General features: G+C 39.3%; 5 protein-coding genes across 6 annotated transcripts; 2 read left to right on the top strand and 3 right to left on the bottom strand.

Annotated features, from left to right (window-relative positions):
- Nucleotides 1–417: 417 nt before the first annotated feature.
- LOC117790112 (protein suppressor of variegation 3-7) lies at nt 418–5,201 on the top strand. Of its 2 annotated transcripts, none has more exons than XM_034629396.1 (5): nt 418–1,273; nt 1,332–1,898; nt 1,956–2,294; nt 2,348–3,295; nt 3,342–5,201. In XM_034629396.1, exons 1-5 carry the CDS (start codon nt 561–563, stop codon nt 4,714–4,716), a joined length of 3,942 nt encoding a protein of 1,313 aa, XP_034485287.1. In that variant the 5' UTR covers nt 418–560; the 3' UTR covers nt 4,717–5,201. The 2 variants fall into 2 exon arrangements, with proteins under 2 accessions (XP_034485287.1, XP_034485288.1); XM_034629397.1 differs by having other exon boundaries at nt 3,357–5,201.
- Nucleotides 5,202–5,336: 135 nt separating this feature from the next.
- LOC117790114 (TBC1 domain family member 5) lies at nt 5,337–7,945 on the bottom strand. Its single transcript, XM_034629398.1, has 7 exons — nt 7,460–7,945; nt 6,990–7,394; nt 6,833–6,935; nt 6,626–6,771; nt 6,428–6,570; nt 6,001–6,374; nt 5,337–5,943 (listed from the first exon to the last, which is right to left on the bottom strand). Exons 1-7 carry the CDS (start codon nt 7,804–7,806, stop codon nt 5,434–5,436), a joined length of 2,028 nt encoding a protein of 675 aa, XP_034485289.1. The 5' UTR covers nt 7,807–7,945; the 3' UTR covers nt 5,337–5,433.
- Nucleotides 7,946–15,292: 7,347 nt separating this feature from the next.
- Nucleotides 15,293–21,218, top strand: LOC117789898 (stearoyl-CoA desaturase 5). The gene is made up of 5 exons (XM_034629073.1): nt 15,293–15,665; nt 19,105–19,414; nt 19,482–19,818; nt 19,890–20,236; nt 20,305–21,218. The coding sequence occupies exons 2-5, from the start codon at nt 19,105–19,107 to the stop codon at nt 20,559–20,561; spliced, it is 1,251 nt and encodes a 416-aa protein (XP_034484964.1). The 5' UTR covers nt 15,293–15,665; the 3' UTR covers nt 20,562–21,218.
- Nucleotides 21,219–21,857: 639 nt separating this feature from the next.
- On the bottom strand, nt 21,858–22,827 carry LOC117789902. Its single transcript, XM_034629076.1, has 2 exons — nt 22,466–22,827; nt 21,858–22,407 (listed from the first exon to the last, which is right to left on the bottom strand). The coding sequence occupies exons 1-2, from the start codon at nt 22,824–22,826 to the stop codon at nt 21,938–21,940; spliced, it is 831 nt and encodes a 276-aa protein (XP_034484967.1). The 5' UTR covers nt 22,827; the 3' UTR covers nt 21,858–21,937.
- A 1,231-nt stretch (nt 22,828–24,058) lies between these two features.
- On the bottom strand, nt 24,059–24,700 carry LOC117789903 (protein apnoia). Its single transcript, XM_034629078.1, has 2 exons — nt 24,577–24,700; nt 24,059–24,502 (listed from the first exon to the last, which is right to left on the bottom strand). The coding sequence occupies exons 1-2, from the start codon at nt 24,698–24,700 to the stop codon at nt 24,216–24,218; spliced, it is 411 nt and encodes a 136-aa protein (XP_034484969.1). The 3' UTR covers nt 24,059–24,215.
- Between the last annotated feature and the right edge of the window lies 1 nt (nt 24,701).

The following is a 24,701-nucleotide window of genomic DNA, read 5'->3' on the forward strand; positions in this document are numbered from 1 at the left end:
AAATTTTGGTTGCACCCAAGAAAAATCTAAACGAATTGATCAACGACGGCTTCGCGGGCGTGCGCATAATTCAAATGTGAATTTATTTTTAGTTCACTAAGCATTAATTTTGCAATACCTTAAGATTTTGATGACAATTTTTAATTAAAAATAGATAAAGTAATGGTGAATGATTTTGAGAATGTTGAAAGTCCGTCAGTAAAAGTAACAGAGTTATTTTTAAGAAAAAAATCCAATGTTCAACAAAATTCTAACAAAATTCTGCACAAATCTTCAAAATTCTAGCTTTTAAAATTTAAAAACTACCAAAATAGCAATTTTGGAAAAGGCATTGAAATGTGAAATGATCTAGATCAGTTTTCTAGGTCTGGCAGCGTTCAAAGCGTTCGTTGCCAGCTGGCAACGTCTTTCCAAAAAACTACACAAAAAAGCATGCAATTTGTTGTTGCACATTTTTCAAATTGAATTTTAAGTAATATTCACATAGTTTTAAATCGAATAGTGTGCATGTTTATCACAGTGCGTTTCATAAGTACCGGGTAAAACGAGTACGATTTGAAATGGACTCGAAAAACAGAGAATCTAGTGAATTTTGCACATCAAAAACGAGTGATGCCGGCGATGCCAACAAAATGGCGTCTCCGTCTGTAACTTTGAATAGGATAAAGACAGTAGAGCATGAACTGAAAATAATGGAAGTTGAGGGGGCAGTAACGTCAGAGCCATCAGCAACAATTGAGCTGCATGACGATGAAGTCCAAGTCGATGTCGATGTCGATGTCGACAGTGTGCCAAAGGAATCAGACGTCGACTATCGGCAGACGGCACTCCTTGGCAAAGCGGAAAACCTTGAAAACCGAGATCCGCTTGTGGACGAGAGGATTGCCGCCAAGACGGAGCCAAGCAGCGATGTTGAGAGCATTGGTTCTTACAGTGGTCCCGACCCAATGGGTCTCCTAGAGCGCATTGACTCAACGCAAGAGATCGATGATGATGACGATGACGGGGAAGAGGAGAGTGTGGACGAGGGCAGCAGCACTGGATCCCGTCGCAACAATCGAATCCATCGTTGGCAAATTTGGATGAAGCGCTGGCCCTGGTTGCTCCACGAGCAATCCGATGGCGACTTTGCGTTTTGTCTTTATTGCAACGTCGTTATCAATGTGAATAGGCAATCAAAATACATACAACAACACAATTTGTCACTCTACCACCAGGAGCGTGAGAATAATTACCTGGCATTCAAGGAACACGAGAGCCAAGCATCCGAATCGTGAGGATCTATTTGTTGTAGTCTAAAACATAATTTTTAATACTTTCTTTCTCCACAGTGACAATGAAGTCAAGCATGAGTTTGGGAGCAATGATTATGTGGCCGCCATGAAACAAAGACGCGCCAACGAAGTAGATACATTAAACGACTTTAACTGGGAGCGTTGGTTAAAGTGGCATTCATGGCTGGAACGCCTGCAGCCAGCGGGCACGATTGGTCTGTGCAAATGTTGCAACATCCGCATGAATGTGGAGTTTGTTTATCTGCGGAAGCGGCATGAATCTAGCAAAGGTCACTGCGAAGCGGAGAGACAGCGACAACAACCGGATAAGTCTTCACGTAAACGCAAGCGCAGTGAAAGCCCCGTTGAAACATCCGGCGATAATGTGTCTGAGAAAAAAAGTAGCTCAAAGAAGCATGCTGAAGACTCAACTGTTGTCACTGCCAGTGGCTCCAGTGCTGAAACCGGGGATCGCAGTGATTGGTTGGAGTTGCTGCCAAATACAAGTCCACAACAATGTCGCTGCACGGTTTGCAATGTTCGTATGCACTTAAACAACTTTACGCGACATCTAGGTACCAAGGTGCACTGTAGCAATGTAAATGACCATAAGAAGAATACAGAGTATGTTAAATCATTAACCTTATGAAGCATAACTTGATAACTTTATGTTTATTTCAGAAATACAATGGAGCTCGGTATTTGGGCTCAGTACGCGGATATGCATCCTTGGCTTGTTGCAGATCCCACGGATCCGGCTTGGGCATATTGCCAGGTATGCAGCATGCGCTTCACATACGGCCACTCGGAAATCAAACGCTTAATTCATGAGAAATCAGAGAGACATCAAGGAAATCTAGCAGCCTCACAAACTGCTAAAGAAAAGAAATCTGCAACTGACGACAAGGTGACGCAAAGCGAACCGGAAGAGTCCGAGGCACAGAGCGAGAGTGATGGCAGCGATGACAGCTACGTCGAAGAAGACGACAGACTGTCCACTTCGCAGAAGAGTTCGGATGAGTAAGTGTAAGATACGTAATTAGTTGAATTTTTTATTCAGATTTCTTTTATAGACGCTCTGAAGTAGCTCCTAAGGCGACTAAGGCTAAGCGTACTGTGCGTCATTACTCATGGCTACGGTACTCCAAGGATCGCAAGAAACAGATGTGCAAATATTGTAAGGTGCGATTCAGCAATGAGTCGAGCAAATTACAGCACGATCAAAGTGAACAACACAAGAAGACAATGCAACAACTGAAAGCGCGGAAAGGCAAAAAGTCTAAGAAAGTCCAAGAGCAAAGTAGCCAGGATAACGAAGAGGAGGACGAGGATGAGAACGAGGAAGAGCAGAGTAATTCTGAATCCATAGCGGCTGAAGATGCTGCCAACGACGCCGAGAAAGCGTCCAGAACACCAAATCCTACAAATAAAGCCACTGCCAAGATAGCCTTTAAACAAGTACCGACCACAATGCAGGGCAAGGTGAATGTATGGAGGTCGCGCTTTCCGTGGATCTCGTATAAACGCAAGGAGAAGCGTAAGAATTACGGCTGGTGCAAGTTGTGCGATGTGTCCGTCTTCATGCCCAGCTGCAAGTTTGCCGCCAGGCATCAGCGCAGCTCTCGTCATACACGACTGCGACTCGAGCGTAAACGAGCGATTGAACAGCCGCCTTCGGAGGGAACAGCAACGGCAACGGCGGCGATAACTTCAACAGCAGCTGGAAGTGCTACTTTGGCAACGGGCGATGCGAAGCAGAAGGCAGCCATGGCTGAGCTGCAGGCAAAATACAAATGGTTGGAGCCGGATGCCACCGATGAAAATCGCTGTTATTGTAAACTATGCGATACCCGGCTGCCCATAAAGGTCTTCTATTTGCGCCAGCACGATGGTTCACGTAAACACGCTGAGAGCTTGGAGCGAATCGGAAACAACAGCAAAGTCACAACAACGTTGGAGCAGCCAGAGCCAGCAAACAGAATGGATGTAGATCAGGATAGCGATGAGGCGTTGAGCGTCAAGTAAGTCTAAAGCGTAGACAACTGATTTACTCCTAACTCATTAAAGTCCGCATTCTTTTAGATCGGAGTGCAGCACCGAGGAGCAAACGATGTCGAAGCGTTCGCGTCGTACGATGGAGCTGCGTCGGATTTTACGCATTCTGCGCGAATCAGCGGGAAAGCGTCACGAGGAGCGCAGCCAAATCGATATGGCCAGAGACATGATCTGTTCCTCCTTTGACATTGTTAAACGTCTGCGCACACTTGAACGCGACACTGAGTTAGAGTCACGAGAGCTGCCATCGTCGTCCATGCAACATCCGTGTGGCATGGTCGCATCTCCTTCACAGCCACGTGATACCATTGACCTCTTTTTCGACAGCATAACACAGACAATGAAAAGTCTGCCTCCAGATCTCGCTGCCGAGGGAAAGGCCAAAATTATGCAATACGTTAGCAATTTAGAATTACGCAGCATACAACGCACAGCGTCAACGCCAACTTCTGTGCATACGGAGACTCAAACAAAGGAGGCGACTGAAGAGTCTTCACCAACAAGAAAAGACGGGAGCCATGCCAATCAAGAAAGTTTGACATCTGATGAGGTTATCGATGCAGACTCGGAGACATCTTCCGTAATCTTTGAAGAACAATCTGATGAATACCTGTCGCAGTTGCTACTCAACAACAACAACAACCACAACAGCAGAGATATTGGCCATCTATCTGAAATAACATTGACGACCACGCAACGTAATGCAAAGTCAAGTCCAAGTCCACCAACAAACACAAACTCAAACACGACAGTCAAAACTACAGCACCAACTATAAATAATGGAGCTGGCAAAAATGTGCCAGCAAGTTTGCGTAGCAATTTGCCATCTACAGAGCAGGTAGCATCTAAGCCAGAATCTGTTGACCAATTGCGCGTTGTGCCCATCAACAAGCTGACAACTCCAAACCAATATCACAACAGTCAATCACGAAACAACGTAAATGGAATGACACCCACAACGACCCCTTTGAATCGCAATGGACAGTCACAGAGATTGGTGTCTCCTAACACTATTGTGGTAAACACGCCGCCCAGTTCCAATTCAAGCAATCATTCGCACAAGAACAATGCGGCAACAACAGGAGTATTACGTAAAATTCGACTTAGCAATGGGACCAGCTCCAAGGTAATCACATTCCAAACACCGCCAATGGCACAACAACAGCACCACAACACACAGCAGCCGTACGAGCATGAGAATGAGCGACAGTTTCCAATTCGTTATTCCAATGCAGGAAATTCGCCAAAAAACAATGCACACTTTTCACAGGGTCAGCCCCAGGGTCTCACCCAAGTACAGGTTCTGGCGCAGGCTCAGCTACGTGCGCTGAGGAATACTCGTCCATTGATGCGCAATGAGCCCGGCAGCAGACCATCACATCCATGAGATCCACATCACGACCGTTTAACCGGTTCAAATAATACATCATTGCCTTCTGTATACAAGTTATAGGTTTTCAATGCTTATTAGTAATGTGAACTTAATGCACACATGAATTTATTCGTAAGTTTTATATTAAATACCTATTATATATTCCCAGTTTGCTGGATGTTTAATTGAACGCATTGGATTCTTATTATTTATACAAAAATATATCCCGAACAGATAGATTACGATTATTATACTTGAAATTTATATTTTATTTACTTGTGTTCTAAAATGTATTCCCAAATCATTTTTCTTGTTATTGCCATGAAAATATATTACGGCATCCTAGATTAATAAATACATTTTTACAGCACCCATATTATCATACCATAAAATTGTTGACCATATTTCACAACAAACAAAAAAAAGCCAATATATGTTATTCAAACTTGACATAATAAACAGAATAAAACAAAATAGTTATTTACAACTGTTGATTCCGATTTATATTTATATATATATGTCAAGACTATTATTATTATAAGCAAATTATTTGACATTTACTCATTTCAGCACTTCAAGAATTGATCAATTGCTCATACTTATTTCTTATGAAATTCATTAAAATAAGAATTATGTTCACTTTTTGACATTGTTCTCTTTATTATTAAATTTAAAATTAACTTATTCAGTCGATACGGATACGTGTTGTTAGTCACCATTAATAGCAATGTTTCATTGTGGTCGCTGTTGCGGCTCGGCCGCCGGCAAACCATTTAGCAGCACCATTGATTCTGGCCTTTCGTCGCTAGTGATGGTCGACAATTCAATTTCCCGCCTATCGCCAAGAAGACGACGCGTCGAGTTGTGCATAAAGGCATTCTCAGGCACTTCATAGCCACTGGCAGCGGGAACGGACAATGGCAATGTGGAGTGACTTGGCACAATTGGAATTGGCGGGCTTGCTGTCATTGTTGTGCTCATCTTGGCACTGTTCAGCTGTTTCCGCTCGTTGGCCTCATGTGCCTGATCGATTGGTGCGGAACGGGCATGCAAAGGAAAGACAAACTTTACATCCAGAAAACTACAAAGCTCCTCTATGCCATCCAAAGTTCGATTTAGTTCTTCGTTAGGCTGTTTTCCCATGTGTTGCCGAACAGTGCTTAAATAGTTAACCAGTTTGCCACGCGCGATTTTGATGACAGTCTGCGCGTTCTTCAGCTCCAAACGTAATAGCTCAGGACTCTACAAAAACAATTTAAAGTAAGGAGAAAAAATTCAGATCCGTTTATCATATCTTACGTCTTCCAAGTAACCATCCATGGCCACGCGATGGACATCTGAGAGCTTGGCCAGTGCAGAGGAGTCAGCTGCATTCCTTGCTTGCATGTAGGTGATCTGGCGGTCGATTTGAATGCCACTGCCGATTGTTGATGTTTCGGAGCTGGTGCGCACACGATGATTAGCCGGTTGTGACTCAGATGCGGGTGGATGTTGTGTGTGTGTCTGTGTGGTTAAATGATTTGTGAATGACACACAATTGAAGGCATTCGTTGGGTATTCAAATTGTTTGGGATTCAGCATATGTAGAGCATGTCGCAGCACCAAATTGACGTCCGCATCACTCGGGTAACGCATGAGATAAGTCAACGATGTCGTGTAGTCACTCAAAAGTACTGAAAACGATGATCAATTAGAGCATCTGGCAAAGGCTTTGATCAATACGCACGCTTTTCTCGAATATGCACGAGCATGGCCACCAAGATGTAGTTGGGCAGGTCAAAGCGATCGCTGTCCGCAAAGATAGCATCCCAGAGCATCAGCAGATCCAGAAGCATGAATTCACGCCCAAAGAGCAGGCGAAGCCAGCGGCTAAAAATAAAGAGAGATTGGAGTTTCCATTCACTTCAGATTTAAGTGAACTTACATGCCAAATATATGCAATGGAATTTCCATTTTGAGCAGATAATGGTGCAAATGTTGATCCTGCTTGGCAAGAATTTTATCACGAATGAAATTCAGTTGACTGATAACCTCAACCTCCGATTGCGGCTCATTGTCAGCGCTCGAGGCCTATAAACGGAGTGATTATTAAATACAAAATAATATTAATTTGCTGAGGGCAATAACCTACCTCATGCGATGTGTGCGTTTCTATGTATCCACCAGCTGTGGACACTAAAGTTGAAACGCGATAATAGGACTCCACCGATGCCATGAGACGGGAGAAAATAGAGCTACACTTGCGAATGAATATTACAGACAGGCAACTATGGCAGTCAATAACTTACTAGGTGTCCGCTTCCAGATATGATGTGTCCAGGACATTCAGCAGAGTCTCGTTTATGTCCGTCTTGGCAATTTCACTAAAGTGCAGCAGCGACTGATGATCGCTATACAGAACAAAGATAATGGGCGCCAGTATCTCGTGCATGCCCTGACGATAGCACATATAAGGATGCTCCCGTGCATAGTAGAACAATATATTGGTCATGGCATTCTGGATCAATGCCTTGCGAAAGAATTCGACACCCGGAAACGTGCGAACCACATCTTGACGTATGACCCCAAATAGCTCCTGATCACTGAAGTATTGATTCCAAACACTTTGCGTAGACTGCGACAATGGATCATCATCGTCGGATGCAGCAAGCTCATGAGGATTGCGCACATAGTCCAAGCGGAACTTGTCGTATCTAAAATAAGTGATCATATTATATATTATAATTGATTGCGTTATATATTTCATGTGTCCTTTTACCTGCTTCGCTGCTGTGTCCGCTGGATATGCCAGCTGCGATGATCAACATTCAAAACACGCAACAACAAGGCCCAATGGATGCTCCGGAACTTGGACATTTTTAGCTGACCATTGAAGGCGGCAAGACGCAGCGATTCTGGGTCCTCATCCAAATTGTCCAGCAGCTGTATCCATTCCTGCCTATATCGTTCCACAGACGTCATTGCGTCGCCGTTGCCAACAGCAACAACAACAGGTTCAATGGTCCGCCCCCTTTCTTCACGTATGTCTGTTTTTATGGCTGCTGTTATATCTGCCTTCGACGTCGGCATGTACAAATTAATGGCTTCTATGCCGCGCACAGTCATTTCTTTGTTGCTGCTTCTACACTAAATATAATTACAATCATATTTCGAGTTCCCTGCTGTACACAAAAAACAAACAAGTATTTCAATAATTGTAAGAATGAGTGGTTTACAAAACAAAGCTGATTAAATCTGACACTTCTCAGATAATAGACTTGAGTGGTTCATGAGTGAGTGAACAAAAATCAGTTGCTCTTTAAAATGAGTGAGTGAACTTGTTCCTTTAATTAATCTTTTAATTTTTGCTCACTTGTTCCATTTCAATCAGTTGTTCAATTTTATTCATATTGGTTCTGTAGATTTATTACTAAGCTTTTCTATTAAATGAGAGAATTAAGAATAATTATTAATTAATTTTATGAATTATTAATTAAAAATACATAATTAGTTATAATTATTTTTTTATTAATCATTTATTCTTATAAATAACGTTTTTTGAATCTGATTTTGCTTATAAAATTTAAAATAACGTGATATTATGTTTAAAAATTAAAACAAATTAGAGTCATTTAAATAAATATGTGCTGTTCATGAACTGGGAAAAAACATCGAACTGAATGAGTTGACTCACTTCGGAAAAAAAAGGAACAAGTAAACATGTTCACCAAGTCTAGAACGAACGACTTAGCCGTGATTACTTTCTTCAGTTGTTTTTTTTTTTTATTTCTTTGCGAATTTTATTTTTTTTTATTAACACTGAATGTCAATATTACAATATATATACAATATGACAAATAGGGCAGATTAAATTTATTACCTAACTTTCTGCAGTTCTTTACGGAGTTTAACATGAATTTTTAATATTTCTTGCACCAGAAGGAGAACTGCGTCGTTTTGGCCCCTCCTCCGTCTTCTCCTAAAAAAGTTAATTTGTAATTTAAATTGCGCGCCATATTAACTTATTTGCTGTTTCGCTGCAAGCTATCGATATTACTCTATTGTGGGATTGCTTACATTTTAGTTGAGTCGAAAAATAACGATAACAGTTTGACAACTGTTGAATTTAAATTTTATGTAATTTAGGGCCGGTTTTTCAATGTCTCCCTAAGTTTTATAAAATAGATAAATTCAAATTTGACATTGATTTCTATACATTTTACGTCAGAATATCTGTTGTATAGTTATCAAACCCCTTAAATAAACATTAAAATTTGCTCTAAAATTAAGAAAAATTAAAAAAAAAAAGGTAGAAGGAACCGACAATTTTTTTTGCGTAATAATACAGAAAAGTCAAATTTCCCATCAAGTAACATAAAGTTATACATAGCAACCAACATAGTGCGATTAGTTCATGATGGAGCAGGTCTGTAACAGAAGCCCAGTTGAAGCCGCGAAGAGGAAAAGAAGAAATTTCTTTTGCATATAAAGTCATAAAACAATGTCGTTAGCTAATCTAATAGAGTTAAATTAAAATTTTATTTTTATTTTTGTATGCCATGCGTGAAACATCTGAAAACATCTAATTTGTTAGTGTGATAAGAATTTGTGGGCCAAAAGCAATATTAATGCGTGACGTTAACACTAAGATATGGAGGCCAATGTTAGTTCGGCACAAGATACGCAGCAAATTATTGATTATAACTCCTAACCGTCAACGAAACTGACAAACCAGGAAATGAAGACAATAACAATAACCGATGTCGCATCGGCGGCGGTTCCGGCGCACCGGTACGATCGGTATTAGCATAAGCATTAGATTTGGCAGAAGATCGACCCTATGCTAAAAATTGCAAATAACCCATTGACTTTAAAACATTGCTGTTTTCTGCTATTCGTATGATCATTGGCTAGCGAAGACAAAACGGTCAATGCCGTTTTTTGATCTAGTCTTGAGCAATATTTCTAGCATATTGTTTGGGTATTTATTAAACTTGACCCAATGACTACGGCTGCTACCACAAAAACAATTGGTGGGTGGCCGTTGCTTAATGGTGCGTCCCAATGGTATATATACTGGTATATATGCGTATGTATGCGTACGACTATGAATGAATTTTTCATGGTCAAGACATGAACAAGTCCAAGATACTCTGAGGCCATTGGCCCATGAAATGCAAGATACATTTGCAGTCTACTCGTATTCAGATATTGCACCGACATGGTAGTTACTATGTATAAATGGTATTTTCCGAATGCTTATCATTCAGTTTATGCGTGAATCAATCAATGTGGACAAATGCGTTCACAAATACTCGTACACTCGTATATGTATGCAGTGCAATGTCAGTTGTTGCTCTGCCTTTCCGCAGTGACAAACACACTTTTGTATGTCTATGTATGTGTAGCAAGTATACGCCGCATTGGCTTTGATTTCAATCTCGATTTCTCGGTCAAAGTCAATGTCAATGCAAATCCGAATAGAGACGCAACGGTTGCCAATAATACGCATTAATTATCAGACCTTATCCATTCGATGTTGTCTTTTTTTCATTTTCCAATTTTTTTGACTGTTTTTGTTTACTCGTTTCTCGTGCAACGGTCAATTTGCTCGCTTATCAACACCGATTGCTTTTGGCTTGGGAACTAGTTTTGGTTTTGGTTTTCTTTTCTTTGTTTTGTTGTGCCCTGTTACAATTTGCTTTGGCTACTTTGCATTTTGTATTTCCTGATATTTAATCAGACAGCAACAAACCGAATTGATGATTTAAATTTTAATGCTGCTTCGCTGCTCAGTTCTTTGGATTTTGGTTGTTGAGGCAGCCTCATGACGCGTCGAGGTGAACTTCGATTTCGCGCGACTTTGGCCCCTATCGATAACTTTGTATCCATTTACATATTTTAATTATTGTCTATTGCCGTTTCAACTTTGTCCTTATGTTTCTCTTTCCAATTCTTTACAGTTACATTTGGGTCTCGCTCTATGCGGAAGATAAAAAAGCGGAAGTAATGTCTTCTTCAAAGTCTTAATTACATACCTTCAAATAAAGTTGTATATCTTGTGCTTCGCATGTAAATGCTTTTATCAATGGCATGGGGTAATATTAAGCGTATTTATTTATTTTAGTGTCAGCATTCTTTGTAATATACTAAATCATAATTCAAAACATTTGGAGTTCAGAGACATGCCAAGAGTTCAAGTATGTACAACATTTCAGTCAAGGTACAAATTCAAGAAAAACTCGTTCTAATCAAAAGAATTCCGGAATTCTGTGCTATTAATCAAATAGATTAAAAATGAAAAAAAAAAACTGCCTGGGGATGATCCTATTTGCAATATTATCGTAAACGTGTAGTCCACACCGTTTCCATATAGTCCAGTCTATGTATAATGACAGCTGATCTGATGAACTGCAGATGAATTGTTTAATTGCTATCGTATAACCGGAATGTCGTATATTAATCATTCAAATTCTAAAAAAATTATATTTTATTAAAGAACCCGTCTACGTAGCTCAACCTATTTGTATGTATGAGTGTATATCCCATGCATATTTTAGCTAACAAGCTATAAAAGAATTTAATAATAGAAACCCCGAAATAAAAATCAAGCAGCATAGCTCACTCTCATAGGCGCAGGCTTCAGAAAATATTTAAAACACGAATCAGGTTTGCAGTTTGTCTTCGATATTCTGTAGAATTCTAAGTAGCATGGGGCATTTGGGCTTATCGATGCTGATCATGATCATGTTGTTAATGAAAATAGTGAAGTATCTAGCAACAAGTTCTGGGACAGCACCCAGCAAACGGACCAAAGGCGGAGTGCAGGTGCAAAGAACGCGGAAACCAAGCAAAAAACAAAAAACCTAAATGGAAAGCAAAAAATCAGATTCAGAGCTTCAAATGTGGCGGGTTTATTGGCACGTGATCAACTTATTAATTTACCTGGATAGCTACTCCATTTTTTGCCCCCGGCATATTAATGATTTTGCATTCAAGACACTGGTCAAGTTTCATTATATTCTTAAAAGAACTCAATGAATTGTCGTCATACATGAGCATAAATATTTCTAACAAATAATAATATTTTTTTTTATAAATTGTACATTAAATATTTTTTAAAACCAGTTTGACTTAAGCTCAAGAGATATTCTTCTAGTAACCTTAACGATCATCTACTGGTATTCCCCGCTTAAGCACTATGTCTATGTGGTTACAAACTTATAGTTTTCATTATCTCTTGGCCAACATTTGTAGCTAATGGATTTTATTTGTACCATGTGGTTGTCAAGCACTTTTAGGATCGTAAAAGCGAGTTTACAATGATTGTATGCTTGATAAATGGCACATGATGTTGCTACACTCTTTAACAGAATACAGATTTCAATTTTGAGTACGTTGATACTTTGAGATTGCCAATCCAGTCCCTTGAATGTCATGTTAGCCATGACTCCAGGCATGTTGCAAGCTTTGTTATTGTTTGTTTTCCATTTGCCATTTTCATGACACATTTGAGCCATGTTGACAGACGTGTGGCATTGTGTTCTTCCTGTGGCTGCGTTTCGCAGTTCGCAGTTTGCATTTACATAATGATTTGGTTAAAGCGATCTCAGATCGGATCGGATAGGAATCATTGCACTTGTTTCACGGCTGGAGCCCAGCGTTTTTAGCGATTTGTTAGCCTTAATTAGGTTTTCACGCACTTTAGACTTGAAAACGTTGACTTTTTTTTGCCTCGTCTCATTGATCAACGAGTACTCAAGTGTTGTTATTTAGTTTCACTTTTGTAAGTTTTGCGAGCCGCATTTCAATTAACTTTGCTTTAAAATAGTTCATGCATCACATGTAACCTTAGTTTTCTTACCTAAACTGAAATGAATATACCTTAAAAATGAATATCTGCACCTGTGAAATTGATGCCATTCGAAAGGTTGGGCATGCCGTTTCGGTAATTAAATAACAAACCTGCGAGTAATAGCCCATTGCGAGAGTACCAAGTAATTTCATAATTGTCTGGGTAATTGACTTTGTTCAAGAACTTGCAATGTTCTTGAAATTGCCTTGGCTTATTGCTCGATCAGCACGATTCTTTGTGCATCTTAAAGATTTTTGTTTTGTTTATTAAAGCTATTTAATTTTTACTTAAAGTTTAATGTGTTGCAAGTCATTATGTGTTTTGGCAGCAACATTGCCATTAGCTGCTAACTGCCAGTTGCTGCTGCCTTTCAATTGCTCAGGAAGGCTAAAAGATATGTGAGGGGTTACATACTTGACTCTGCATAGTACTAGTCTCTTATTGTAGTGTCTTCATACAGTGGAGCAAAGTTGACACTGTAGTGTCATTCTAGCTATTAATAAATTATTCTGTATATTGACTTATTAATAAAATATTTAAATCATCTTTGCTTATACTATTAAAATAAATTACTTAATCAAAAATAACAGTACGTACAAGGAAATAAAATAATAAGAGTTATTTTTGATTGTTAAAGTTGCAAGTAATACTAATTAATAAGAGTTATTCCGTAAATTTAATTTTAAAAATTAAAGTTAATTTTAATATTTTTTGATAAAATTACAAATTTTAATACTCTTCAAGTGTCATGTTTAACAAGAACGATTTTTTAGAGTCTTACTATTTGCTATTAAATTCAATTTTTTCTTCGTAATTTCGTAACTTTAAATAAAATATGAATTATTATTTTTCGTTTATTATTTTAATTTAATATAAGTGTTATTTTAGTCGTAACTTTGAAATAAATATTTGGATTAAAATCTTTAACTTATAACTTACGGTCCCTGGTCATACGTTTGGGCTTCGCACAGGGAACATATAAATATAGTTCATTTTTGAAATCTTACTCGAAATATGTTTTTACCTATGTAATCAGGAAAATAATATTTTTGTCTCTTGCACAATGAAACAAATTTGGCACAAAATATTTATTCTGTAGCTCAACTGCTAATTATAACATTTTTATTACTTTTCATACCTGTTCTTTTTACATAATTAAAAGTTATTACTTGGCTCTCGCATAGTGGTGCAAAATTGACATAATGTAAATATTATAAACTATAGCATTAATTTTATTATTTCTTTTGATTATATATCATAAAAAATGTTTAATGTCATGTTCGAGTATTTTCATTCAGTGAATGCAAAAAACAGGTTGAATGTCTTCCTTTATTATCGCGTCTTTTGCATATAATCATGTGTTACTCGTATTCACGTGAGCACGTGCTACAATAATGTTGCTATTATAATGTTGATTACACTATTAAATTCGCACATGCGTGAATTTGTAAATGTTTCATAAATGCTTATTGTAGTCGTTCCTCAGGCCCCATTGAAACCGGTTGTCAATGCATGAAAACTTTGATTTATGTTAACATGCATGCATATTCCACTTAACGGTATATTTGGTCAGTGGTTCTTGCACCACAGTGCACAGTGCGTAAGCTGCAACATTGGCTGCCACATTTTGACCTTCAAGTGCTGTTCACAGATTGCCAAATGGCTACAAACGTTGTCAAGCCCTCGTAATGGCGGCTTTTGACATATAGACTTCCCTCCGCTTTCCTCGTTGGGGGATGTCTGTCTGGATAGTAAACAATTTTAGTGGCCGTCACTAAACAAAATTAGACACAACTCATTTCAACTCTGCGCTCCATGCGAAAAGCAATAAACATATGACCAAAAAACAAAAAAAAACTGTAAACAACCGCAAGAAATACTTTATGTACAAATACATAATTATTGGGCAAAGGCACAGTCTTAACTGATACAATAGATAATGGCTTAAACAGCGTACTAATCTCATATTTATCCACAGAACTGAAGTCTCTTTCTGTTTCACTGTCACTTTGTGGTGGCCCCAAATATTGACGCTGATTAAACAGCAATTAAGTTTGGTCATGAAAAGGCTTTTTAGAACTGAAACCAGAGTGGGAAAATACTCGAACATTCGACAGCAAACTGTTAAAAATTAACTGAGAACTCACACTGACAGCATTTGGGCGAAAAGATGAACTTAATACTGCTAACAACTAGTTTTCAATAAAAATTCGTTTTGTAGAAGATATACCACAACGTGCTCAACTTGACCGATAGTTGGACTTGCATGACCTGCAGCCCATGGCGACCCTGTTGAGTAAGCCAAAGTCACAGCCGCTAAGAAGCGCATTTAAATGTCGTCGGGCAACTTTTCCGTAAGAGTGCCGGGCCTACGTGAGATGTGTCAACTAGACGACTTAAGAAGACTTTGAGTGCATGGCAAAAGGCTAATATTACAAAAGGTTTTTCCCCGCCCAATTTTCGCAGTGGGTAAAACAAAGCATTTAAGCTTGGTTACATTCAAATCGACAACTTCATATCTTGGCCATAACAAAAATCAGTTCAGCCACGCGCCGTACATTTCAAAAACATAAACATAAACGCGTCGCAGTCGCAGTCGCAGTCTCTGCCGCAGCCCCAACCTCAGCCTTAACTCGACCCCAAGCTGTCGTCGACAGAGATTAAGAATCGCCAACTAACCGAGCGAAAAGCCGACTTTGTGTTCGGCAAACAGAAATCGTCTTTAAATTTCGGCGTTGATGACTATTTGAGGCACTGTTCGGTTTCAATTCAAGAGCACAAAAGCCGAGCTCTCAGCTCAGAGTTCGTCTAAGTTCGGGTCTGTGCGAATATTTTCAACTAGCCGCTTAAAAAGATCTGCGACTTGTTCCGTACTTCCATACGCCGTACATACTTCGCGAATCGTGGATGTGCCGTGAGTGTACACAAATCAGGGAAAGCCAATAGGGATAACGAACATCCTTTAAGGGATGCAATACGAACTTGTGCGTGTGGTGTAAAGTGCAAATTGCAAAACTGACAAAGTTTTTGTCAGCAAACGAAAGAACTCTTCAAAAAACAAATACATACTAAAGGAAGTGAACAAAATTCAAATTTAAAATTCTAAACTCCAGTTGCGCAAGAAATTAAGGTGAGAATAGTTTCTAAAATTACCTACAATAAAGTATAATTTTTTTTTTAATAGTACTAAAACTACTAAAGGATTTAGAACTACGACCAGAATGCATAAAAAAAACTTAGTACATAAATACTTAGTTAGCTTAAATTTCATGACTTAATAGTTTGAAACTAATTTCATAAGCTGACGAAATTTTATTTAGTTATTAAGATTCAAAATGCAAATAACAAAATAAAAACAACATTTGAATTGCGGAAGTCAGAAATATCGTCAAGAATCTGTCATAAAATTTAAACCATTGTTCGCAATAAATAAATTTGAATAAATTCAAGCGATCGATCGATCGAAGTGAAAACGTCAATAGGAACCACGAAACAAATAGTTGTGAATCATCCATATAGAGGAAATCAGAAATCAAATCAGAGAGCACTATGGAGCGGTGATTAGACAACACGCAGAATATTCCAATCTACTCGTATCTATCCAACCCTTTGCTAGATCACGTACAGATAATAATAAAGAAATAACAAAAATTATGCTAGCCTTAAAAAGCACCACAACTGACTAAATTGATATTCGAGTAATCGCATAAAAGTACACGTATAAAATATGCAGATAAGCGCCTAGCTTTTGATATCAAAGTGGTTTCATCCATATAGATACATAGTGTACATAAGCATTATATACATATCTATGTTCTCCATTGTTCTATGCGGTTCCTAACTATATTGGAATTGAATTTAATGGAATTTCTTTAGCGCACGCTGTAATTATGAATGCGATGAGACAATATATCAGTGGTATGCTACCAGTGCGGGTATAATGAATATTGATGCCACGCATAATTCGAAATGTACTCATATGTGTAGCCATAGAACCCAGTGTCCATCCAAAGTCACGTTCCCACTCCCTGTCCGAGTCGCATTTTATTATGCCGCATGCGTCGTTTGTTGCGTGCGCTTTGCGAATCGATCAATGGATGCGAATGTGGTTGTGGTTGTGAATGTGAATACGAATGTGAATGTAGATGAGTTCACTCACAGATACATTTACTAAGCACAGCAGATAAAGAGACTCGCACTCATCAGATTGTGTTTGTATTAGATTTATTGTTATTATTGCCATTCGGTCTTTCTGTTCAACTGTCTGTCTGTCTGTCCGTCTGTCTGTCCGTCTGTCTGTCCGTCTGTCTGTTTGTCTCAGTGACGTGCTTCGTTGCCGGGCAGCGATCATAGTCGAATCCCAATCGAATCTCAGACGCCATCGCATCTGCCCAAAAACCCCAACTTTAAAGCCAGAGTCGTGAAAAAGGTAGATGGAAACCTTCGTGCTGCGAGCAAAACTTGTTGCCATTCAAAAGAACCTTGATTCACAGCATACATATAGACGAGTATCTTTATAGATGTACATACATATATATACATATATATCTATTATAAGATTCTAAACAAAAGCAGTTCTATGAATAATTTTATATTTCTTTTCGGCTTTGTTGGTTATTTAACTATGCTAATAATTCCGGTAAGGATGGTCGCATACTATGCCTCATCGCATCTAAATCGAACCTGGTTATTGGCATATGTCTTGGAGCGGGAAAACGTGTTTGATGTATGCAGAGAAGCGCGTGGCAGTTAGAATTAATTTCAGTTTATTCATTACTCGATATTGCGATATACAAAAATAGGCTTTAAACAGCCTATTTACATTGGTTTTTATATCGAAGAGACTCATTTGAATAAATTGCATTTGCTGCACTTTGTGAACTCAGCTGCGTGGATAATTGAATTAATTAATGCGAATGGGCCAAAGTTGGAAGTAACATAGAATGTCCGAATAGAATAGATTCGATTTGTCCATTCAATGTATATGGTTGTTTGGCTAATTTTCGTGAATATCAAATTGCTTTGCGAGTCAATGTCAAGGGCTCCGATAGAATTAAATTGAAATTGGTTGTTGTAGTTGTTGGTGTGTGCACACCTGTAATTCAATTTTCGATTAAGTGGCTGCGACTGTGGTTTTAACTTGACATTGAGCCGTGCAAAGTTATTGACTTGAAGTCCATGAACGAAGCTGAGCAGAAAACACGATCTACGATTTTCGAAAAAATTCTCAACAACCAATAAGAATACTTTTTGTTTATATCAATAAACAACATGCATATGTTATGAGGTCAACCGGTTGCCGATTCTAAAGAATCAAACTGTTTGCCAGTCCCCAGCCCCCAAGCAGTTACACATAGAGCCAAGCAGCCAAACAGGCAAGTAGTCAGTCATTTATTTTAGCCAGTTTTGCCAAGCCGAAAATTCTCATGAACACGCGCTATAGAGAACTAGTTATGGTAATTGTTGTTGTTGTTGTTGTTGGTTGTACACTGAAACTGCAATTGCAAGCGCAATTACCAATGAGATAGAGATAACATACAAATTCACACATGGCCAATGCCACAGCATGCAAGTCATACATATATTTTCAAGTGTCGCTTTTGGCCAAGTGTCTGTTAAGCTTTTGCTTGGCATAACAGATGCATCTTCATCTGCCAACGTCAGAGAGTGTGCAACAAAGCGGCACGGCGCAATGCATCGTTGGAGTCGCCACAAACTGTGCTGCGTCAAAGTGTCAAGTATCATAGACCGTCCCACTTGGCGTATGCGTAATGCGGATTGTGAAAATCGAAGTTCTAATGTATGCATTTGCGAACTTTGCTTTTGTTCTTTGCGTATTGTCCATGGTCGGCTAAATGAATTAAATCAATCGACAATTTATTTCAACATATGTACATAAACTACATTTCGATTTTAGAACCTACCTCAATCCATAGAGCGTATACTTGATATGCATCTGAAAACATTTGACGCAAGAATCAGAGCGCAACTTTCTTATTTTGTTCGTTAGTAAATAATTTGTTAAAAAGTCATTATTAATAATATTAATAATAGTATGCAAAATATTATGAATATTGACACCAAAAGCGATTATTAATTGTCTTGGAATTGAACAGAATTTGAGTTTGATTTTTTTTGTTTGCTTTTTGTTGTAGTTGTTGTTGTTTTGTTTAGCTTGCCTATGACTTCCGGTTCGGTGTCTTTTTGTCTCGAATTTGAGTAGCTGAAGTAGCTCAACTATTAGCTGAAGGTCGTTGGTATTGAGGCGATTGTGGCAGAAGCTGCTTTGCCAACTGCTTTAAGCTGGTCCATAATTAGCCTTGCAGCTGTGGGGGAGATGCCATGTATGAAGAAAGCCAGAGTACATGATGAGCATACGAAATGAGCTCGATTTGCATCTGAAAGCTACACATAATTGAGCAGTCAAGAGCTCTAAACGAGCTCTGACAGGCAATTAATAAGGAAGCAACTAAACTATGGACATGATTCATTTCAATTCCGTAAACATAACGCGAAATGTTCACAACAACTGGGAGATGCCATAATGTTTTGTTTGCATCTATTTGCAGATGGCACCGAATATAATAGGCAGCACCTTTATATTGGCTGAGACAGCCATTTCTGATGCCAACAACAACAAGATGGCACCAACTGCCGCACCTGTCCCGGTGAAGCAAGCACCAGCGCCGCCGGCCAAGAAGATGACGCCAGTGGCAGCTGCTGCGCCATCGATGGAGACCAAGAAATTTTCGGGTTCCACACCCTACAAAGCGGACATTGTGTGGCACAATGTTGTGCTCTTCATCATTTTGCATTCGATGGCATTTTACGGCTTGTGGCTGATCTTTGCGGAGAGTGCTTATCTAGAGCTCATAACTGGTAAGTCAGGCCTATAAATGTGATTCCACTGAACCAATCCATAATAATTGTTTTTGTTTTTTTTTAGCATATTTCTTCTCAGTCCTGGGCGGCTTGGGTATCACGGCTGGTGTCCATCGTCTCTGGTCGCACAAGGCCTACAAGGCAAAGCTGCCACTTCGCATCTTCCTCATGCTGTGCCAGTCGCTGGCCTTCCAGAACAGCATCTGGGAATGGACCCGTGATCATCGTGTGCATCACAAGTTCACTGACACACACGCCGATCCGCATAACTCTCGTCGTGGCTTCTTCTTCGCCCACATGGGCTGGTTGATGTGCAAGAAGCATCCCGATGTTGGCATTAAGGGCAAGCAGATTGACATGACCGACATTGAGCAGGATCCCGTCGTCATGTTCCAGAAGAAGTGAGTTACATCTTGAATCGAATGATATCAGTTCATCAAATTTAAACTGAATGGTAATCTCTCCATTGCAGATACTACTTTGTGGTGATGCCCATCTGCTGTTTCGTTGTGCCCATGATGATACCATACTACTTTATGGGTACCTCTCTCAAGGTGTGCTTCTTCACCTGCTCCATGTTGCGTTATGCCCTCTCTCTGCATGGCACCTGGTTGGTCAACAGCGCTGCTCACTTCTATGGCATGAAGCCCTACGATACGAGCATTAGCTCGGTCAACTCCAAAGTGGTTGCTTCCATTACCTTTGGCGAGGGTTGGCATAACTATCACCATGTCTTCCCCTGGGATTACAAAGCAGCTGAGCTGGGCACCTACAGTCACAATTGGACTACTGGCTTCATTGATATGATGGCTAAGATTGGTAAGCGCATTTTAGAGATTCTTCGAAATTGAGAACAGTTGTTAATAGTTAAGTTTATTCTCAACCAGGACAAGCCTATGACCTGAAGTCAGTCAGCCAGGAGATGGTCTACAAGCGGGTTTTGCGCACCGGAGACGGATCTCACATTGCCGCCAAGTTGGATGCCAATAACAATAATAGTGCCCCAACCAATGAGTTAGTAATGCATCTGGATCACGAAAAGGAGGAGAATGTTGTCTGGGGCTGGGATGATAAGGATATTAGCGAAGAGGACCGCAAGTTCGCCACAATTGTCAATAGTGAAGTAGAGTGTAAACAGGATTAGACTACAAAGATTGCGTCTCGAGTGCGTACTATACTTAACTAAATATGCGAGCCTCTTTCTGGTTAGAAATAATTGGGACTGCAGTATTTAATAATACTTTAATAATCGCGTACACTCCAAATGGTATCTGGTATAAGGCGAAATTAATCAATATTGAAAGAGAGTCTGCTTTAACCAAAATGTTGATGGGTTGTTGAGGACGCATCGAGGGCAATGAAATAAATTGCTTCAATTCCAAAAATAAATTTATATTCGAGATAGTGTCAATTTGTTCACAAAATTCTGATAGAGAACAGAGAATATATATGTAAATTGTTAATTTGTAACAAATATCGTACAATATTGGACACTTGACCCTATAAATGTGTAACATATGCTATAACGACGCAAGAGGTTCTAGCGTTAGATATGTTAACTTCTAAGGATTAATTTTAAGTGACGAGATACTTAAAAATTTGTAAATTGTTTATTTGTTAGTTATTAGGTGTGTAGGATATTAAGATATAAGTATCTTTAATCATAAAACAGTTAAAAATGATCAGAAAAAAATCACTGAAATTCCATAAAATATATGTACTGTCTTTCGTTCATCACATACGAGTATACGGGAATTAGGCAGGTCTGAAAATGGAATAAAACTTTTCCTGAACAATCAAAGACTATGCGCATTTACTTGAAAGTATTTTACAATTAAATTCATTCAGATACAGAATTGCAACATATTCACAAACACAATGTTGACATTTTAGAAATGATTATTCAAACACCTTAAATTCAACTCACAAGCGATTTAATTATCATTTATGTTAAACTTGGTTCAATAGCTCAACCCTTGATTTTATATCCCCTGTCTGGGAACACATGTTTACGTGTGTCGTTTCTAACTTGTTGTATTATAATTTTTTGTTCAAACTCACACGCGCTCATACATTTTTAATGAGTTGGAAAAAAAACGCACTTTTTATTGACATTGGTTTAGAAAAGTCTACCAAAAATCGTGGTCGTGTCTTAATGGAATTTTCTACATTTATTTTTAGAATTGACGTAGGTCTATTCTGTCCGTCTGTATAAATCAACTAGATCTCAGCGACTCTAAAAGTTCAAGCCACCAAATTTTATTAAAAAAAGTTTGTTTCAGAATTTTGCTCAAAAAAGTGAATAGATCAGCTCGGCAGTTAATTTTCATAAAAAATATAAAGTTGAGAATATTTCCTATTATCTACAATATTTATTAAAGTCTTTTGTGCACCGGGGTACAGAAAAGTTAAGAGAACAATTTGATACAGCTTTATAAACTAAAGTCATAGAACAAGAGACAGCATTTATTAGGGAAAGCAATTGATTCATACAATATTTGTAAATCAATGTGGTTTGGGTCAATGAAAGCCGTCGGTATAGCCATAGTTGATGTGCTGAGGCTGGTTGGCTGCGCTGGAGGCGGAGGCAGAGGCGTAGGCATAGAGCATGGCAGCTAAGAAGGCGCCATTGTTCATGAAAAGCGATAAGATGGTGGCCATTTTGAGGGTGGGCAACACAAACGGTAAGATACTGCCCAGCAGGATAATGGGCAGGACTAATATGGGCACTGCCACTTGCAGCATTGTTGTTTTATAGGATTGCTTTTTTTTACGTTTATTCAGCAGTCCGCCGCCGCCGCCGCCCTCTCCGCCATGTAAACCTGCTCCTAATCCCTGTTGCTTGGAGTCACCCTCGGCCTCTGGTTCGTATGTCTCGACGCTGGCGCTGGTGCCACCGACAGCTCCAGTCATGGACGGTATATTCATTAGATTCAGCTGCATCTCTTCAGTGTCGCGTCGCCGAGCTCGACCCATGCGGGATTTAATGGCTAAAAGCAGACACACAGAGAGAGAGTCAGCGGCAGAGACTCATCAGGATGTACTCACCCTTCTTCAGCGTAAACTTAAGCTTGTTCTCCTTACTGGGCACAATCTTGACCAGCATGCCAGGCAGAAAGTGCAGTTTAATATCGCGATGCTTGAAAAAGCGTTGAAAATTCTGCACTAGTCGTTGATTTAATTCCTTTTCCGACATTCGCTGATACCTCTCTCCTATAAGGCTGCCCAACTGCGTTTCCTCGCCGAAAAATTGATCCATAAAGTCCTTGGTCAGATTGCCAGTCTGTGGCAACTGTTTGCGTTCCTCCAACTTCTGCAACACAAAAAGCTTCGTGCAACGCAGCATGCTAAAGTCACTCAGGCATTCGTAAATACGCATGGGAATCGAGCCGCCGAACTTTCGTGTCATGTAGCTTTTGTTTGTGTCATCACTGTATTTAAATGCGCGCTGCAAAGTATGCAATGGAAAATATTCAATGTTCATTTGAACGCAAGCAGACAAAATTTATTCATTTTATTTATAAATATTTAACAAATATTAAATGGATTTATACAGTTATAATAATTAAACTTGTTGTACATTTTATTAATATAATTTAGTAATTTATTCTTATTACCGAGTCTTGAGCATTGCTGAGGCAGAGTCCCAGCAGGACATACACAGAAATAATTGTGATGCGCATTATATGTAAGTTTTTACTGTTTCTCTTTATTTATATTTTTTTCTTTATTTGCCAACTTTTGGTCTCGATTTCTGCACGACTGCACGAGAGCAGCAACAGCGCCAAACTGAATGCAGCATCAAGATCAAAGCATCAACCATCCTGGCCTTCAATTTTCTCGACTGCACTTTTCTTCGACGCTTTCGGTCAACTGGTTTTCCACTTGCCAACTGTTGGCGGCCGCTAAGATTTAGTTTAGCAGGTCAAATAGCCGGTGCTCTCGATGTCTTTGCCCCATTTGTCTGACTTATAGCCGTTCCATTTTGTTGGCCGTGAAATTCAATAAGTTATTCAATGACACCATTCAAAATTATAGGATTATCATATAATTGGGCGATAAGCGTTCTTAGATTGTTCTTGATGTTATCGCTTTTGCTTTCTCAACACTTGATATCGCTACCTACTAACCTATTGTGTATGTATGTTTGTATATATATATATATATTTCAGTCGATCAACAAAGTAAGCGAAACATCAACGGCAACAGAGTAGAAATTTTTCAAGTGCAGAAATTTTAAAATGTCACAAAGTGGAACAATTAAAGCCGGACTTAAAGTGGTCTATCAATTGTTCAGTTGGCTTCTCTTTAATTAACTGACAGTTAATCAAGTGAGAGTTTATATTAATTAGTTGACGACCATAATGAGATCTAAGTAAATACTGCCTACGATCAATAGAGAAATTCATACAGAGCTAGTAATTTTTCTGTATTTGTCTAAATGTGACCCATTTTTGGAGGAGAGCTGACTTTCTTTCCATGCTTTGAAGCACGTTGCACGTTTCCAAAGCTGGAACTGCGGCGGAAGAGCAATCGAAAGAACCGTAAATCGTGCAAGGCTCTGAGGTGCATACCAAATGAGCTAACAAATAAATTTCACTTTTCATATGCGTAGAAAGAGTAAAAATAGATCTATAAATATTGATCGATGCATTAAATAATTTAATTTTAATAAATAAATAAATAAATAATTTAAACTAGTCTTAAATTATTATTTGGTTGCATGCTCGCTGAGGTATAATTAGGCCTGCTACCAGCTCGCTCCACGTGAGTCGTGAGTCGTAAGTTTCCTCGTCATTTACCACTCCTTCTCCAGCCAGACGGGCTGCTGTGTATGGGAGTGGGAGTAGACAACGGGAACGGGAGCAGGGGCAGCTGCATAGGCGGCGGCGGCTTGAACGGGCAGAGCGCGGGACAACATCTGACCGATGGCCAGCACCAGGAGGATGACGCCAACACCCAGACCCTTCATTGAGACAACCGTAAGCGCGGCCAACAATGTGGTAATCACACCCACAACAAAGGCGCCCGGCACCAAAGCGAAGCTAATGCGACGCATAAAATGATGGCCAAAAGTGCGGCTCTCTGTAATGGCAATAACAATTCACAATTAAAAACTGTTAGTTATAGTCACTTCACTGTAAACTGCAACTACTGACCAGTTAAATCGGATTCGGAATCGGAGTTGGAGTTGGAGTTATTGACCTGTTGCTGACACAAGACCAAATCGCACAGAAGGCAAAGACCAAGAAGCGCGAGGGCGAATTTCTGATTGACAGCCATT

The sequence above is a fragment of the Drosophila innubila genome (assembly GCF_004354385.1).
Source record: "Drosophila innubila isolate TH190305 chromosome 3R unlocalized genomic scaffold, UK_Dinn_1.0 2_E_3R, whole genome shotgun sequence".
Classification (NCBI taxonomy): domain Eukaryota; kingdom Metazoa; phylum Arthropoda; class Insecta; order Diptera; family Drosophilidae; genus Drosophila; species Drosophila innubila.

Bases quoted from the DNA above. Each gene is read 5' to 3' on its own strand.
- LOC117790112 (XM_034629396.1), top strand. From the start codon at position 561: ATGGACTCGAAAAACAGAGAATCTAGTGAATTTTGCACATCAAAAACG. The intron at 1,899-1,955 runs GTATGTTAAATC...TGTTTATTTCAG, and splicing joins GACCATAAGAAGAATACAGA to AAATACAATGGAGCTCGGTA. The intron at 2,295-2,347 runs GTAAGTGTAAGA...TTTCTTTTATAG, and splicing joins TCGCAGAAGAGTTCGGATGA to ACGCTCTGAAGTAGCTCCTA.
- LOC117790114 (XM_034629398.1), bottom strand. From the start codon at position 7,806: ATGACTGTGCGCGGCATAGAAGCCATTAATTTGTACATGCCGACGTCG. The intron at 6,772-6,832 runs GTAGGTTATTGC...CTCCGTTTATAG, and splicing joins AAACGCACACATCGCATGAG to GCCTCGAGCGCTGACAATGA. The intron at 6,375-6,427 runs GTGCGTATTGAT...CATCGTTTTCAG, and splicing joins CGTGCATATTCGAGAAAAGC to TACTTTTGAGTGACTACACG.
- LOC117789898 (XM_034629073.1), top strand. From the start codon at position 19,105: ATGGCACCGAATATAATAGGCAGCACCTTTATATTGGCTGAGACAGCC. The intron at 19,415-19,481 runs GTAAGTCAGGCC...GTTTTTTTTTAG, and splicing joins TTATCTAGAGCTCATAACTG to CATATTTCTTCTCAGTCCTG. The intron at 20,237-20,304 runs GTAAGCGCATTT...ATTCTCAACCAG, and splicing joins TGATATGATGGCTAAGATTG to GACAAGCCTATGACCTGAAG.
- LOC117789902 (XM_034629076.1), bottom strand. From the start codon at position 22,826: ATGACACGAAAGTTCGGCGGCTCGATTCCCATGCGTATTTACGAATGC. The intron at 22,408-22,465 runs GTGAGTACATCC...GTCTGCTTTTAG, and splicing joins TAAGTTTACGCTGAAGAAGG to CCATTAAATCCCGCATGGGT.
- LOC117789903 (XM_034629078.1), bottom strand. From the start codon at position 24,700: ATGGCTGTCAATCAGAAATTCGCCCTCGCGCTTCTTGGTCTTTGCCTT. The intron at 24,503-24,576 runs GTCAGTAGTTGC...TTGCCATTACAG, and splicing joins TTCCGAATCCGATTTAACTG to AGAGCCGCACTTTTGGCCAT.